The following is a 14,956-nucleotide window of genomic DNA, read 5'->3' as shown; positions in this document are numbered from 1 at the left end:
GTAACAGTAGTTTTGACCTCTTTTAATTTGCTTATTTCAAACTCTTGTGTATAAAAATGATTATTTAAAGTAGCCCATATTGAATTTGGGAAATGCCTCAGTATTTAAGCAGTATCACCCTACTTTGAAAATACAGAGAGCAATCAGTTATTTACAAGGCTAACCAATTTCTTTTTTGGTTAGGTATCGGTGGATTTATGGTACGGCAAAGAAGTCGAACCGGGCAAGGAAAAACGAAAAGATCTGTCATTAGAAAAGATTCTTCAGGCTCTATTTCTGAGCAGTTACCTAACAGAGATGATGGTATGGTACTGATTTTGTTTAACTCCCTTTTCTTGCTGTCTCTATGGAAAAGAACTGTCCTAAATAATGCTGCAGTCACAACCTTATTGCTTGTTACTGATCATGGTTTGAGTGCCTGTGGAGTTCATACCTATAATACAGAAATGAGGTTTCATAAAGAAGAAGATTTAAATCCAACAGAGTATATTCCTCTGAGATTTTTTTTAAAACAAGTTTCTTTCTGTCTTAGGTGAAATATCAACAGGTTAGGGACCGAATCACTTAGTTAAACCAGGTGCTTACTGATCATCTCACAAGAGGCCTTTCTTCGCCCGTCTTAGCTGCTTGGTATAAAATTGGAGACTTTATTTTGTTGAAAGTGACAGGGTACTACAACAACTTTAAACCAAATTGTATAATGTTTTAGAAATATGTCTTCCAATTAATATTCTGTCATCCTCACTTAGATCCTCAAAGAACACTAAATCATTAAGTCACAGCTTGAGAATTGGTTCTGATGAACACTTTATGTCAGTATGGTCACAGTCTGTATGCTGTACGTATTTTAAATGCTTTCTGTAGGATATGAAAAAAAGATGTTTTCAGCATGTGCACTGATTGGAGTTCTTCCATTATTAAGAGGTGGGGTTTTAACCTGTGAATTAATGAAAATTACAAATTGCATTTTTAAAAGGAAGCACTAGATGGTTTTAAAGGAGTTCCTAATATGACTGTAACAGTATGATTGTAATGTAGTTATAATAAGCCCTAAGAAATGTGACATGTTCGATGAGCCTGGTTTTGTGTTTTCCTTCTCTCTCTATTCTGCCGTCATAGTTTAGCTCTGTTAGGTTAGTGTTTTATCCCTTCACGTGTCGTATCGAGAGTGATCCATTGAGTTTTTATTTTCTTATGCGTTGTTTCCCTTTCTGAATTGAATTGCTAAGTGCTAAGACCCTTTCTCGTTTCTCTATAGCTTACTCCTTCCTAGTCTCAGTCCTCTGTTACTTCCTTATGTGTCTAAGTAACACGGAGCAGAAGTATTAAAGCCTGTGCACATGTGTGATTCTACAGATGCCTCTCCTGCCCTTTCCCATAGTGCCTCATTTCGTTGTGTTTATTGTGTGACATAGATACATACATACACACACATAATATGTTACTTTTTATTTATGTGTTTATTTTTACTGTGAGTTCATATTCTTTAGAACATTCTCTGAACTTTGTTGAGGAGTGAATTGCAGGTGGCTTCTTTCAGAGACTGCGTCTCTTACCACCAGGAACATGAGGTGCTACCACCCCAGTACTTCTTTAGCTTAAAGAATTTAGCTTCAACTCTTAGCTTGAAGTTTTTTGGTCCACCTGCATTCTATAAATCTGGATTTCTTACATATTAGGGTTATATTGAGTTTATGAACTCTCAGGGAAGATTTTCACTTTTTGCCTTTCTACCCAGCACCAAATTCCCTGACAAGTTGACAAGTTCTTGGCGGTTGGTGGTGGGGAGGGGGAGGTGAGTGATGTATGGGGGACGAGGGGGTTGGGAGGGTGTATTTCTTGTTATGCCAACTCTGAGCGTGGAATCCTTCAGGGTCTCACCTTTATCACCTTTATGGGAGGCACCTCTGGTTAATCACTATGCCGAGGAGGGAGAGGCCTTGAACTTTGTCTTCTAGTCTCCCATTGCTCAGGAGGCTCTGAAAACCTGAGCTCAAGGTCACTGCATTTTAGCAGAACTTCAGAGAGCTTTACTTGGTTCTTTGCTTAATTCTTTCTGTGGTTCCTGTCTTACCTGAATTTGTTGGTCTTTAAGGATTCTTTATTTTCTGGTAGATTACTGGTACATTTAAAAAGAGAGTTAAAAAAAATGTTTATCCACCATCTGTAGTTGTTTTTAGAAGTCAGTTCCCTTACATACTCTGGCCACAAAAGTGCCCACATTGATTTTTAGGAGGGATGTACTGTTTGCCTTGGGAACATGAGCCTCTCATTTGATTGCTCACTTATCTGCTCTACGTAGTGGACTGACTTCTTTGCTAATTTCATAGATCAAAATTTTGTTTTATTTCCTTTTCTCTGATTGATTTTAAGATTGAGCATTCATAGCATATTTACAAGCGTTTTTGTAGGTGGTGATATGTTAGTATAATATGTACCACAGAAACCTAATTTGCAATAAATCCTTGAACTTGGAATTGCTGGATTGAAGAATACACTTTCCAAAAGACTTCTGTTGGATGTGCCCAGTAAACTCTTCGGAAAGATTGTTCCTGCCTTTAGTTGCCTTTAGAAGTATAGGAGTAGCCATTTCCCCATACTCATAAGCACTGAGTACTTTTATTATTTTAATTTTTAACAAAATGTTGATGTTAAAGGAAACAGTTTGCTGCTTTGCGAGTAAGGAAATACTCATTAAGAGACAAAAGTAAACATATACTGATACTAAATAGACATGCAATGAATTTTTTATGATGCTTAAAAGTTACTAATAAACTTGCTTTGATATCTTTTTTGTGAAAAAGTGTGTCTGTCAAGTCATGTTGTATGCCTTAAACTGACATAGTATTGTACATCAATTATATCTCAATAAAACTGGAGAGAAAAAAGAAAAAGCTTGTTTGTTTATATGGATCTGTGTATGTTGGTAAGCTGTAAAGTTACTTTGGGTGGATTTGTCCGACAGTATTGAACATCACATATTTATAAATGTGACTATTGTTTCAGGCTGGAGTGAGCACTTACCAGATACACTAGTTGATGAATCTGTTTCTGTTACTGAAAACACTGAAAAAATAAAGAAGAGATACCGAAAAAGGAAAAATAAGCTTGAAGAAACGTTCCCTGCCTATTTACAAGTAATATTTTGCTTTACATTATATTGTATAGTTTATTAACAAGAGAAATGTAATGTATTGAGTTTTGAAAAATAGCTTTATTTTTGTTGGTGTTTTACTCGTTTTGTTTTTAATTACATATTTTAAATGCCAGCTTTACCTTTCAGAAGCCCATAAAAATTAACATTTACTTTTTTTTGTGTGCTTTGGTACTTTTCAAAAAGTTCTTTTTTGTCCCAGTTTTTCACTTCTAAATGTTTCTTAAGGCATACAAGGACAGTTTGAACTGGGAAAAAGCTCATTCTTCCAAAGCAGTCGCACTTGTGTGCTCCCCAAACCCACGTCCTATGGACAGCTCCCTTTGCCAGTGCAGGTTAGAGTAATTATAGTCACTGAATAAAGTTGGGTTTTTAGCAGCCAGGGTTACAGCTTTTAATAATTGGTTACCACTTTCAGAGGCCAGTGAGCCAAAGTTTTAAGTAGAATTGTTTTTTGTCTTCTAAAACATACATCAGAAAAACACCCGTCAGGGTGAAGATGTTCTTTGATAGGTGTAGGCTCCGTGAAAATAGAAATCTTTTTATCCTGCAAGCATTAAGTCACAGAGGAGCTCCAGGCCATGTGGTGTCCTGGAAAGGGCCCTGTATTAGAGATACAGAACTGAGATTCAGGTTTCCGAGCAGGGGAGTCCTCCTTCCTGGGCCTCTCTGTCTTCAGGTGTGAGAGTAGAATTGGAACAGACTATTCTTGAGTGTCTGTCCTTATGTCAGTGTCGGTGAGTGTTCCTCTGATCTGTTCCTTCCACACAATAATGGCCTACATGTATACCTCATTATTGCTTGCATTTATTTTTTTACCTTAATTTTCCAGTTGGCTCTTAATGGTTTAACGGCTTTAAAAATTACATTTCTTCTCAGCTAATATCCAGCTGCTTCAGTTTTCTTTTTTAATGATGAGAAGTATAGGGGCGCCTGGGTGGCTCAGTCGGTTGAGCGGCCGGCTTCGGCTCAGGTCATGATCTCACGGTCCGTGAGTTCAAGCCCCGCATCGGGCTCTGTGCTGACAGCTCAGAGCCTGGAGCCTGTTTCAGATTCTGTGTCTCCCTCTCTCTGACCCTCCCCCATTCATGCTCTCTCTCTCTCTGTCTCAAAAATAAATAAACGTTAAAAAAAAAAAATTGATGAGAAGTATAAAAATCACCTACTCATTTGAATAGAGTTTTTTGTTTAATAAACTTTTTGTTTAATAAACTTGTAAGCATAATATGTAGTATGTGGTAATATACATGAGTGTAAGTTTTTATTAGACAACTAATCCATAAGGTCAGTGTCCATTTTAGAGAGAGAGAGAGAGAGAGAGAGAGCGCGAGCACTCGCGGACACGAGGCAACGGGGAACAGAAGATCTCCTCAACAGACTCTGCCCTGACAGCAGAGAGCCCATTGCTGGGCTCGAACTCACAAACTGTGAGATCATGACCTGAGCCAAAATGAGACACACAACCAACTGAGCCACCCAGGGGCCCCGAGGGCAGTGTCCATTTTAGAGCTGAGCCTTTAAGGTTGGAGTCCTGGGCTTGAGTATTGCCCTCCTGCCAGTTAGCGATGTGATCTCATTCCCATCGACACCTGTGTGCCAAGAAATGTTGAGAGATTAAGAATTATGTCTGTAAAGTACCTGTGCCGTACGTGTCGTCAGTCTGTAATAGTATGTTTTGTTTTTCCCATGTTCCCTTCAAATACCTAACTGTGTAACTTCTTTTTAACCATATAATAGTAATTTTATTGGTCAGAAAATACTCCCACCTTTATTGTTTAGATTCGCTTTAACTGCATCCTTTTTGTTGTCTTTTAATAATCCTGTTGTTGTCCCTTTTAATAATCCTTTCTTGAGAATATTGAGTAGAATACCTGCTTCTCCTCGCCCCGCCTCCTTTCCTTGATCCTTCTGTAGAGTGTGATCTTCTTTGGCTGTTTATGAACATATGAAAACTGACCATTTCATACATTGAAAAAGAGCCTTTAAAAGTAGTGGATCTGATTTCCTGATTAACTGCTGTAATCTTGATCTCCTGAACTGGACTGTTTCCTCCAGTGTGCATCAGTAATACTTAATGGGTTTGTTTTTTCTTGAGGCGGGGGCCAGGGGGCGGGGTGGGGAGCGATATGAAGGAAGCCATTGTAATAATGATACTGTTTCTTGAGGTAGAGCTGTAATTTCCCCCATTGACTGGGGGGGGGGGGGGGTACATAGTGATGAAAGCCACAGGGATTCAGCAGCCATTATTCCAGTTTTTCTTTATTAATCATAACAGTGTCTAGATAAACTATAAATAATTGTATAATCTGTCAAATAGATTTGTGTGGTCTCCTAAGACCTAGTGCTCCTGTCTACCTTAGGAGCCCCTGTAGTAGATTTAAAATCTCTGGTTGGTTCTTGGAGTCACATTGTCAAATTAGAAACCACATGGAGCCATTCCTTTATATAAAATCAATATAAAACCATCAAATTAATAGGAATATTACAGTTTTTGATAATTAGCACTGAAATCTTCATGAGTTATTAAAAAAATTGTTGCTAATCATGATGTCAGATTGAATACTGAAGGCATGAAATAAATGGTTTCTAAATTTTAAGATGCTCTACTCTTCAACATTTTTCCTAATGATAAAAGTATCACTGGTATAAGAAACAAACCATCGTCTACCCAGTGGTCAGCTTTGCTGATTTTCAAATTTCTTTTTTTTTTCCTTTAAAATTTTTTAATGTTTATTTATTTTTGAGAGAGAGAGCCAGGGAGGAAGGCGGGGGACAGGGGGGAGGCACAGAGTCAGAAGCAGGTTCCAGGCTCTGATCTGTCAGCACAGAGCCCAATGCGGGGCTCGAACTCACAAACCATGAGATCATGACCTGAGTCGAAGTCAGCCGCTTAACCAACTGAGCCACCCAGGCGCCCCTCAAATGTCTTTTTCATACTGAAACAGCTTGTTCATTTAAAAAATGTGAAAATTTCAAATACATCATCACCTTGATCAGGTTTCACAAATAGCTCCTTCCCCATCCCCTTTCAGAAGTTAGCATTGTTAACAGTTTGTTATTTATCCTTTCAGAACCTATTAATTTATTATTAAATTATGAGTGAAAGTAATCTTAGTTTGTATTTTATGTTTTGCTGGACATATCATTCAACTTGTTTTCTTTTAATTCTGTATTTCAGAGCTTTTCTTTGATAGCATAGCTCTATGTCCTTTTAAAATGTTGATGTGTTTTATAGTTTGGGTGTCTGTAATTTATTTAGTCCTATGCCTTTTGACAGACCAATTGAAGCTGTTTCCTCCTGTGGTACTATAAAAAATGCTGCAGCGAGCCTTTTCCTGTATATGTATCTTTTGCAAGAGTGTGTTAAATGTTGATTTTCTTCAAAACTGGCCTCTACAAAGGATCCCTTTTCCAGACAGACCACCTTACAGAAAATAGACTAAAGCGGAACTGTTGGGTTGAAGTGAAGTGGAGGGGGGCGGGCGGAGTTCCAAGGGCTTCCTTTTGTCCTCTTTATTGATCCTTGAGAAGTTTTGGAGAGGTCCTTGCATTGTAAGGAACACAGCTTGAAACACTAGTCTCTAGATTAGTGGAAGTACATTGAAACGGAGAAATGTTAATATGAGTAAGTGAATGAAAAGCCAAAAGCCTTTAACAGCAGTAAATTTTGTGCACATACTATGTTTCAAATGAGTATAAAAACCCTCTTTCAGATTTATAGCATGTTAAGTCTTTAATGTGGTTATGTGAGTCAATATGAGGTTACTAAATCTACCTGAAGTATGTAAATATTAAAGCTATAGATCAAACCCTTGTGCTATTCTCTGCAAGTAATCTATAAGTATTAATAATATTTATGAAGCTTTAGTTTTTCTTATAATATGAATGAAGGTGCCAATGGTATTATAAATTTATCAATTTTTAAATTTAATTGTAGCCGAATCTCCTGGAATTATTGGATTATTGTATCTCAGTACAATTGTGTGGTTTTATATGCATAATTTTGTCTCTAGTAAAACTATAAAAATTTGTTTAAAAATAAGGGGAAATCTATATAAAAGAATCGACAGGTTATTTCTAAATTGTTTATATATTTCTATGTTCAGTTTCTGTATTCTTGAATACCAAGTTTTTGTGTTAGTTCTGCCTTCTTGTCAAAACAGCAGAATTACCTGTTAACCATCTTAGAACTTTATAACTAAGTCACTTTCGTATGTGCTTATCTTTACCTAGGAAGCTTTCTTTGGAAAAGATCTTCTAGATACAAGTAGACAAAACAAGCTAAGTTTAGATAATCTATCAGAAGATGCGGCTCAACTTTCATATAAAACAAACATGAACACAAATTTCTTGGATCCTTCCTTAGATCCACTACTTAGTTCATCATCAACTCCAGCAAAACCTGGAACCCACGGTATGTGGAATAATTTGCAGATGTGTTCTTTACCATATGGAATTCGTATTCCTTGTAATTAAACCTTTGAAATGCTTTAGTTTGGCCTCATATGCATTTTAAAAATCAGCCTCATTGAAGTATAATTTGCATTCAGTAAATGCAACTATTTTAAGTGGACAGGTCTAGAAGATTTGGTAAATAAATTTATCTGTGTAACTACCACCAAAATCAAGAGTTGCAAAGGAAAATATTCAGTTTATAACATGCTGTGGATAATGTACAGAGGTGTGTGATTTTGCCATAGTTGAGGAGTAATAAACGTAACAGTCTTTGACTTAAATGAGGTAGATTTTTGTTAATTTCATAGCCGTAAGAAATTCAAAAGAGGAAAACAAAAGAATGCTGTAGTCAGGAACTGGCTGACAGACTGTGTTAAAACGGTGGAGTATGTTGTGTTACATCACAGTCTCTTACTACTGACACTTACTACTGTTTGGGCCAGAGAAGTCTTTGTTGGAGGGTGGCGCTGTGGTGCCCCGTGGGACACTTAGCACCTCTGTCCTTATGATGTCGTGATGATCAGAAATGTTGCCAAATGTCCCCTGTATTGACAACCCCTACCCTAGGTAGAGTGACTATGGGGACTATTGAGAAGCGGAAAAAGGTATGAGAAATAACATTTATAAAGTACTGTTAATGTCAACAAAGATCTAGAAGCTTAAGTAGTTCAGCATGTAGGAGTTGTGATCATAGAACTTTCCCCCACTTCCAGATTTTTATCTCACTATCAGTTATAAATTAATGTTTTTCTGACTTTTTGCCATTAGTTAGAGTTTTTCCTCAGTAAATTTTATAACTCAATTTTGAAAGTAATCTTAAGGTGACCTTTTACTGAAAGATGACTTTTGATATATTAAGTAGTTACAGTTCCATTAACCTGGCATTACCCTAGTTGACATGCAGTCTTTTAACTTCTTGAAATGATTAGAAGCAATCTTACCAACCCCCTTGTACGCATACAGGATGTCCAATCTTCCTTATTGTGAGCAACAGTGAAGTTAAAGGAGTGACCTGAAGGCCATGCTTTTTATTTGTTTAATCTTGGCAGATCATTTTAATTCTGTTGTTGTCAGTACCTAGCTGCTCTTATCCGTGTCTATGTATTGTTAAAATACATAATGAAAGACCTGTAGACCCTTCAAAGGGTATCGTACTATGAAAATCCATTTAGATAGAAGTTACCTGCGCTTGAGTTTTTATGAGGAAGAGAACTGATGCTGGGCAGAAGGCATATTGTAGCGGGAGAAAACATGGATAAGTTCACGAAGCCGCTGAGAATGGTTGGGTGACGAAGCCAAAGTGTGGAGGGCTGGAGTAGAACCCACTCTGGAACCCAGACGACACGGACATTCTCTGCAGTTGGACGACTCTTGACGGTCTAATGGGCAACTTAACTAGTCGTAGCGGCTTGTTGTTGTTGGGTTTCGTTCAGTGTAGTCCATTCCATCAGTTCTAATGATGTGTTGGTAGGATAGAAAATCCCTTTTGTCAAGTGGGGTGAACTTTGAAAACGCGGTTTAAAAAAATGTTACTTGTAATTTGTGTAGTAGAATTCCGTTGGTTTAACACACACACACACACACACACACACACACACAGACACACACACACGATCCCTAAATGAATTATCCACTTGAATTTTCCTTCAAATGTCTAGAGAATACACTATTGAAGTAAGCTTGTTTCTCTAAACACTTAACAAATATTTGGGCATTTCATTTACACAAGTTTTCATTTTGAAAGATTATAATCTTCTGTATGTATGAATTCTATTTGACAAGTGTTTGTTCAGTGGGACAAGACTATTTGTGTCTTACAGGGATATTTGCTCTAGAATCTTACCGTTTTTTATGGGCCCTCCCCCCTTTTTAAAGTAAAAACATAGCTGACCTGGATTAAAACATTCAGATGTACCTTAACTTAAATGACTGATGTAATTATTAAAGCTAATCGATTGTCTTACTGATGAGTCCAGAGGCCTTTGGAGAACTCCTCCACTCTTCGTTATCTCACACCACACACCTGATACCATCCACAAACTTGTCTCTGCCTTCAGAATGTATCCCAAAGTCAGCCACGTCCTATCTCCCCTCTCCCTGCGGCTCTGGTGCCCGCATCACCACTTCTCACCTAGACTTCCCATGCTGCTGGCGCTCCCCCCGCCCCCAGGCGGCCGGCACTTTCCCTGTAAGAATCAGTCCTGTGCCCTGCGAGCCATCAGCCTTCGACCAACTTCCCGTTCTTTATATTGTGGACTAAAGCTCAGTCTTCGCCATGACTTACAATCCATACATAATCTCACTTTGCTGCCTTTTTCATTTCCTATCACTCCTTCTCTCCATCACTACAGTCAACCACACTGGCCACACTTGGCAAAACCCTTCCTGCGCCAGTCTTGCCCTCTGCTTTTCCCTCTGCCTGGAGTATTCGCTCTGTCTTCCTGCGTATCACTCCCTTATTCCCTTTATATTTACCCTTGGTCATGTCCTTTAAAAGGTCTTCCCTGACTACTCTGTCTAATAGTTAGTCACCTCCACATCTTATTCTTATGCTTTTTCCTTCTTGTTCTCTTCATAGCATTTATACTGACACCATTTATTTATTAACTCCTCCTGTGAAAGTAAAGTAGGCATGCACTTTGTTTTGGTTATTCTGAATTCCCGGTGGCTGGAACAATGCCTTTTAATATAGTCCATCGACCTAATTCTGTGGATACTGACATCTTTTGGATAAATAAGTGAACGGTTAATCAGTATTGAGATCAGAGTTGGAAGCAGGCATCGAACTATATGGTACCTACTATACTTCACAAGAAACTTCTAAGTAATGGGTTTGACTTTCATATTTTATTTATCTTCTGTGTTTTATTTTCTAATGTCACTTTTAGAGATGCTACTTAATGCATTTTTTTGCTTTGTTATAGCATTCTATTTCACTTTTATTGCATTTATTTATTTTATTGATCTTTATTTTAAGTTTTATTTTATTGATATACATTAGTCACAAAACAAAAAAGTCTTAATTTTTAATGTTTTGTTATTCAAAACATTGGCGTGTGCTGTCTTTGAAAAATTCCTTATTTTAGAAGTGATAATCTTAACTTTTTATGATTCTAGCACTTCTGTGTAGTCTAGATATTTAGTGAGTGGTTGAATGAGTGAGGGTGTTTTAGAATGTAATGTCTAGGACAATATTGAGACTTTAAAAATATACTTGCTATGCTTAGGTACGACTGATGACCCCTTAGCTGATATTTCTGAAGTCTTAAACACAGATGATGACATTCTTGGAATAATTTCAGATGACCTTGCAAAATCAGTTGATCATTCAGGTATATATGTCTATATTTGTCTGGTGTCTGTTTTATGATACGATGAGAGGTATATGTGTGTGTGGAACAAGTTTAGTCTTTTCTCTGAAACTGAAAAAACGTTTGTTTTGGCTTTGTCAAAGAACTCATCATTTTATTTGATCTACCTCAGCTTTTCTGCTTTAGGAGAGGAAATAGCAAGTTAATTTCTGTTGTCTTTCTAATTGCATCAAACTTAAGGCTTGTTGCCCTACAGTCTTGCCGTATCTTGTTTCTTCTTTTGTTTGCATTGCCCCTCACTTCCCGGTCCCGTGGTAATCATCCATTTTATTTGGTTTGGGTCTTGTAGGTCTTGATTTATGCACTTTCCAGGTTGAGAGCTCACCTTTTCCATTTGGTAAGAAACTGAGTAATGGATGACGGCTGACTAGAAGTAGTCTTCTTTTTTATAGTGATTTCAGCTGAAGCAGCCTGTAGGTGCATGCGTATTGCTAGAGTGCTAATTTGTCACTAATCCATCCTTGCTTTCCCTCTGTGCGTGCAGCTGAAGCATGGTGCAGCTGTGCTGTGCTGTGGATGACTTTACCAGCAGCTCCTCTTTTGTTTTGTTTGTTTTGTTTCTTTAATGGATGATTTTATTCTTGTTAATATGTAATTTATAATACGACCCACATGTTAGAGAGTTAATTCCTAATATAGGATCAAAGAAGAGCAGACTACATTTTAGTTCTTAATGGCAGCAGTATTGAGAGAGCGTGATAAAGTGGATGATAGACCACTTTTAAATGTGACTTTTGCCTAAAAACCAGTTTATACGAAACAAAGCCCGTTATTTTAGGAACATAAGCAATGTCTTGTTTTGTGACTACAGAATATTTCCAAAACATGGTCTGTAGTTGAAATTATTCACAAAAGGATAAAGTTTACTAACCATTGAGAATTTTAGAGCATTTCGTTACGTGAGATTCTATCCCTCCTGTGTCCTACACTACATATGATGGTTGAGCTATACATCTGAAACCACTATTTTCCAAGTTAAAGCAGTTGACTGTATATTGAATACTGTATATTGAATCTTCTTGTAGATTCCAAAGTAATAATGTGGTGCTCATTTTTTGTGGACGTGCAGACTCAGGAGTGTTCTTCTGTTCCTCAGGAGATGTGTTTTCTTCGATTGAAATATAACTTTAAATGGCACCTAAGTTTACAAATACATCGTGCCTGATTTTTCCTGATGTGACTATTCAGATTGATACAAGAATCCTGATTAGTTTAGAATTGCAAACTTTTCATTGCTCCGTTTTAATCATATTGTCGTGTATTAAGGCCAGTAAACAGTGTCATGCATTTTACGTGACTATTCAGGATTCGCTTTTAATCTACTTACTCTGCCCCTCCAGCCGGCATAGATATTGGTCCTGTCGCGGATGATGCATCGTCTTTGCCTCAGCCAAGTGTCAATCCCACTTCACGACCACTAAGTGAAGAGCAGCTAGATGGAATCCTCAGTCCTGAGCTAGACAAAATGGTCACAGATGGTAAAATATTTGCCCTACATCTAGGCTTTCTAAAAGACATGAGTAAATATGATTTTCAAAGATTTCTGCATGCTTCTTTCCAATTTAACTTCTGTTCTGATCATTTCTGTGTCAAATGCTATTTTGTATCCGTATGTTGAAATGGTAGTTGTTAATGTTTCTATTTCTTTGTTTTATCCTAGGAGCAATTCTTGGAAAGTTATATAAAATTCCAGGTATTTGTGTTCTGTATTTCGAGTTTCTGACAATGGCATTCCAGGTGCTTTGGCTCGGTAGTCTCTTCGTCTCATTACCGCTACGATTCTGTCTCACAGAGCTTGGAGGGAAGGATGTTGAAGACTTGTTCACCGCTGTGCTTAGTCCTGCGACCGCCCAGCCGACCCCGCTAGCACAGCCTCCCCCACCGCCTGCACCTCAGCTGCTGCCCATACACAGCCAGGGTATGTCACCTCTAGAAAAGTTCCGTAAGTACGGTTCTGCGGTGTGTGTGCGTTTCTAAAGCAGATCGGCCTCGACCCTTAGAAACAATGGCTAGGAACCAATAGGAGGAAACCCTCCTCTGTGGTGATGGGAAAATAATCTGAATTGATCTCAGCCACACCCCTTCCTCCCTGAACTTCTCTGGCAATCTGTGATCCACTTCGAGAGCAGAATTCTTTTTCTCACCGTGGGGGCCGTGGGGGAGGAGTACCTGCCTGCTTCCCTTCCCCAGCTGGGCTCCCGTTTGCCTAGCCCTCCCTGCACACATGTTTGGAGAATGACCCTCCACCTGGCTGCCTTGTGCTCACTGACCTGGTCCCGCTTTCGCTGTCATTTCCTCAGTGGTTAGCAAATCTCCACCTCCTCACCCAGCCCCATGCTTTTCGCTGCAGCGTGTGGCACAGACATAGATATTTGTTTGGGTAATTACGGTTTTCCCCTTAGATTGTGAACTGTCTGAAGGCTAGGGCCATATCTGTCCTCATCTCTATGGACTTCGCCACAGAATATGTGTTCAGCACATCCGTTCAGAGTAAATCCTTGACCTTTCTCTACTGTCAACTTCGGTCTCCTGTCAACTTCACATTTTTTTTTTAAGTTTATTTATTTATTTTGAGAGAGTTAAGGAGGGGCAGACAGGGAAGGAGAAAGAGAATCCCAAGCAGGCTCTGCACTGTGAACAAAGAGCCTGACCTGGGGCTCAGTCTCCTGAACTGTGAGATCATGACTTGAGCCGAAGCCGAGAGTCAGACACTTAACCGACTGAGCCACCCACGTGCCCCCAAATTTCTCATTTTGTACAAATCTGCCTACTTTGATCTGTTTTCTCCGACCTGCTTGTAACTAGTTGCCACATAAGACTTAAGGGTTGAATTTCTCCATGTTTCTGGAGAGCTGAAATTGGACAGCCTAGCCTTAAAATTTGTAGAGTGAGGGGAAGAGATGGTGTGGCAGGTGTGGGAGTCTCCCGTGGGGGGTAGTTTGGAGTCCTGTGTTGGCATGTGTCTGTGGTGATTTGAGCATAGGGTCAGTTCCCTAGATCTTGTTTTCACTGCTTCATGATGATATACTGAATTGAGTAACTTAATGATACTTTTATAAACTGTGACACTGTTTTTGTATAAGTGCTGAAACGTGCAAATAATGTAATGTTATTTTTACTGCCAATTTTGTGCATACATGCAAAATGCCATAATACACATAATTAAAATATTTTAGTTACTGCTAGTTTAGCCTCTAAACATAAGTTTACCTTGATTTTTGCTAGACTAAACATGTGATTTACATTTGGATAAAACAGACTCATCACAAGTGCTTCTTGTCTTAATTGTTCCCATGTGCTTTCTTAATGATTGGAAATGCAACACTTCAATATTTCTCTTCTCAACTTATTAAAAAAAAAAACATATCCATGTTTTCTGAAACGCAAAGTCTGTATTTTAGAAATCAAATCAGTTAAAGATGCATTTTTAAATAAAAGATCTTACCGTCATTATTTAAATGCCTTTAACAGTATAGGCTCATTTTTGAAAGGTTTTCAGGGGATGCCTTTGTTTGTTTTGTTGGTTGCTTATGTGTAATACAAAGATTAATGGTCCCACCCCTCCCCCCACCCCGTCCAGAGTTTTTAATCCTAGTATATGGACTTTGAGGTATACAGCTGAGTTATATCATAGTAGACCAGAATTCAGGTAGAGCTTTAAGAGTCGTTAAGATTTTGGCAGTCATGTTTCAAAGAATAATAATTGTAACTTAAAGCATGATCAGGTAATATACAGAGTGACACATAGATATTCAATAATGGCAACTTGAACATTTTCCAGAGCGGAGGAGAAGCGGTAAGTGGGTAGCATTTAAGGAGCAAAAGCGGAAAATGCATGTTGGGTCTAGATTGTATGTCGGCGGCTGTGAGACAGGCTGTGCCAGTTGCCTTTTCTTCTCCAGGTTGCTCAGAGGTCTCACACCAGTGACATGACCTGATGGGTTACAGGTTTTGGCAGGGTAGCTCTGACGTCAGT

At 38.5% G+C, this 14,956-nt stretch overlaps 1 protein-coding gene across 23 annotated transcripts in view; it reads left to right on the top strand.

Annotated features, from left to right (window-relative positions):
• The window catches only part of KMT2C (lysine methyltransferase 2C), a 279,835-nt gene that overhangs the window by 213,521 nt on the left and 51,358 nt on the right, over window positions 1–14,956 (top strand). For 18 of the 23 annotated variants that reach the window (XM_042975898.1, XM_042975893.1, XM_042975846.1 and 15 more), the window contains 7 exons: window positions 184–303; window positions 3,007–3,137; window positions 7,388–7,568; window positions 10,837–10,941; window positions 12,321–12,458; window positions 12,641–12,673; window positions 12,773–12,922. In XM_042975898.1, coding sequence (XP_042831832.1) covers window positions 184–303; window positions 3,007–3,137; window positions 7,388–7,568; window positions 10,837–10,941; window positions 12,321–12,458; window positions 12,641–12,673; window positions 12,773–12,922 — 858 coding nt within the window. The remainder of the gene's footprint in view (window positions 1–183; window positions 304–3,006; window positions 3,138–7,387; window positions 7,569–10,836; window positions 10,942–12,320; window positions 12,459–12,640; window positions 12,674–12,772; window positions 12,923–14,956) is intronic. The other 5 variants (XM_042975990.1, XM_042975956.1, XM_042975999.1 and 2 more) reach the window with 2 other exon arrangements.

This window comes from Panthera tigris, chromosome A2 (assembly GCF_018350195.1).
Source record: "Panthera tigris isolate Pti1 chromosome A2, P.tigris_Pti1_mat1.1, whole genome shotgun sequence".
In the NCBI taxonomy this organism is placed as follows: domain Eukaryota; kingdom Metazoa; phylum Chordata; class Mammalia; order Carnivora; family Felidae; genus Panthera; species Panthera tigris.
Note: the sequence above shows the minus strand (reverse complement) of the source record. Positions and strands in the feature narration are given on the sequence as shown.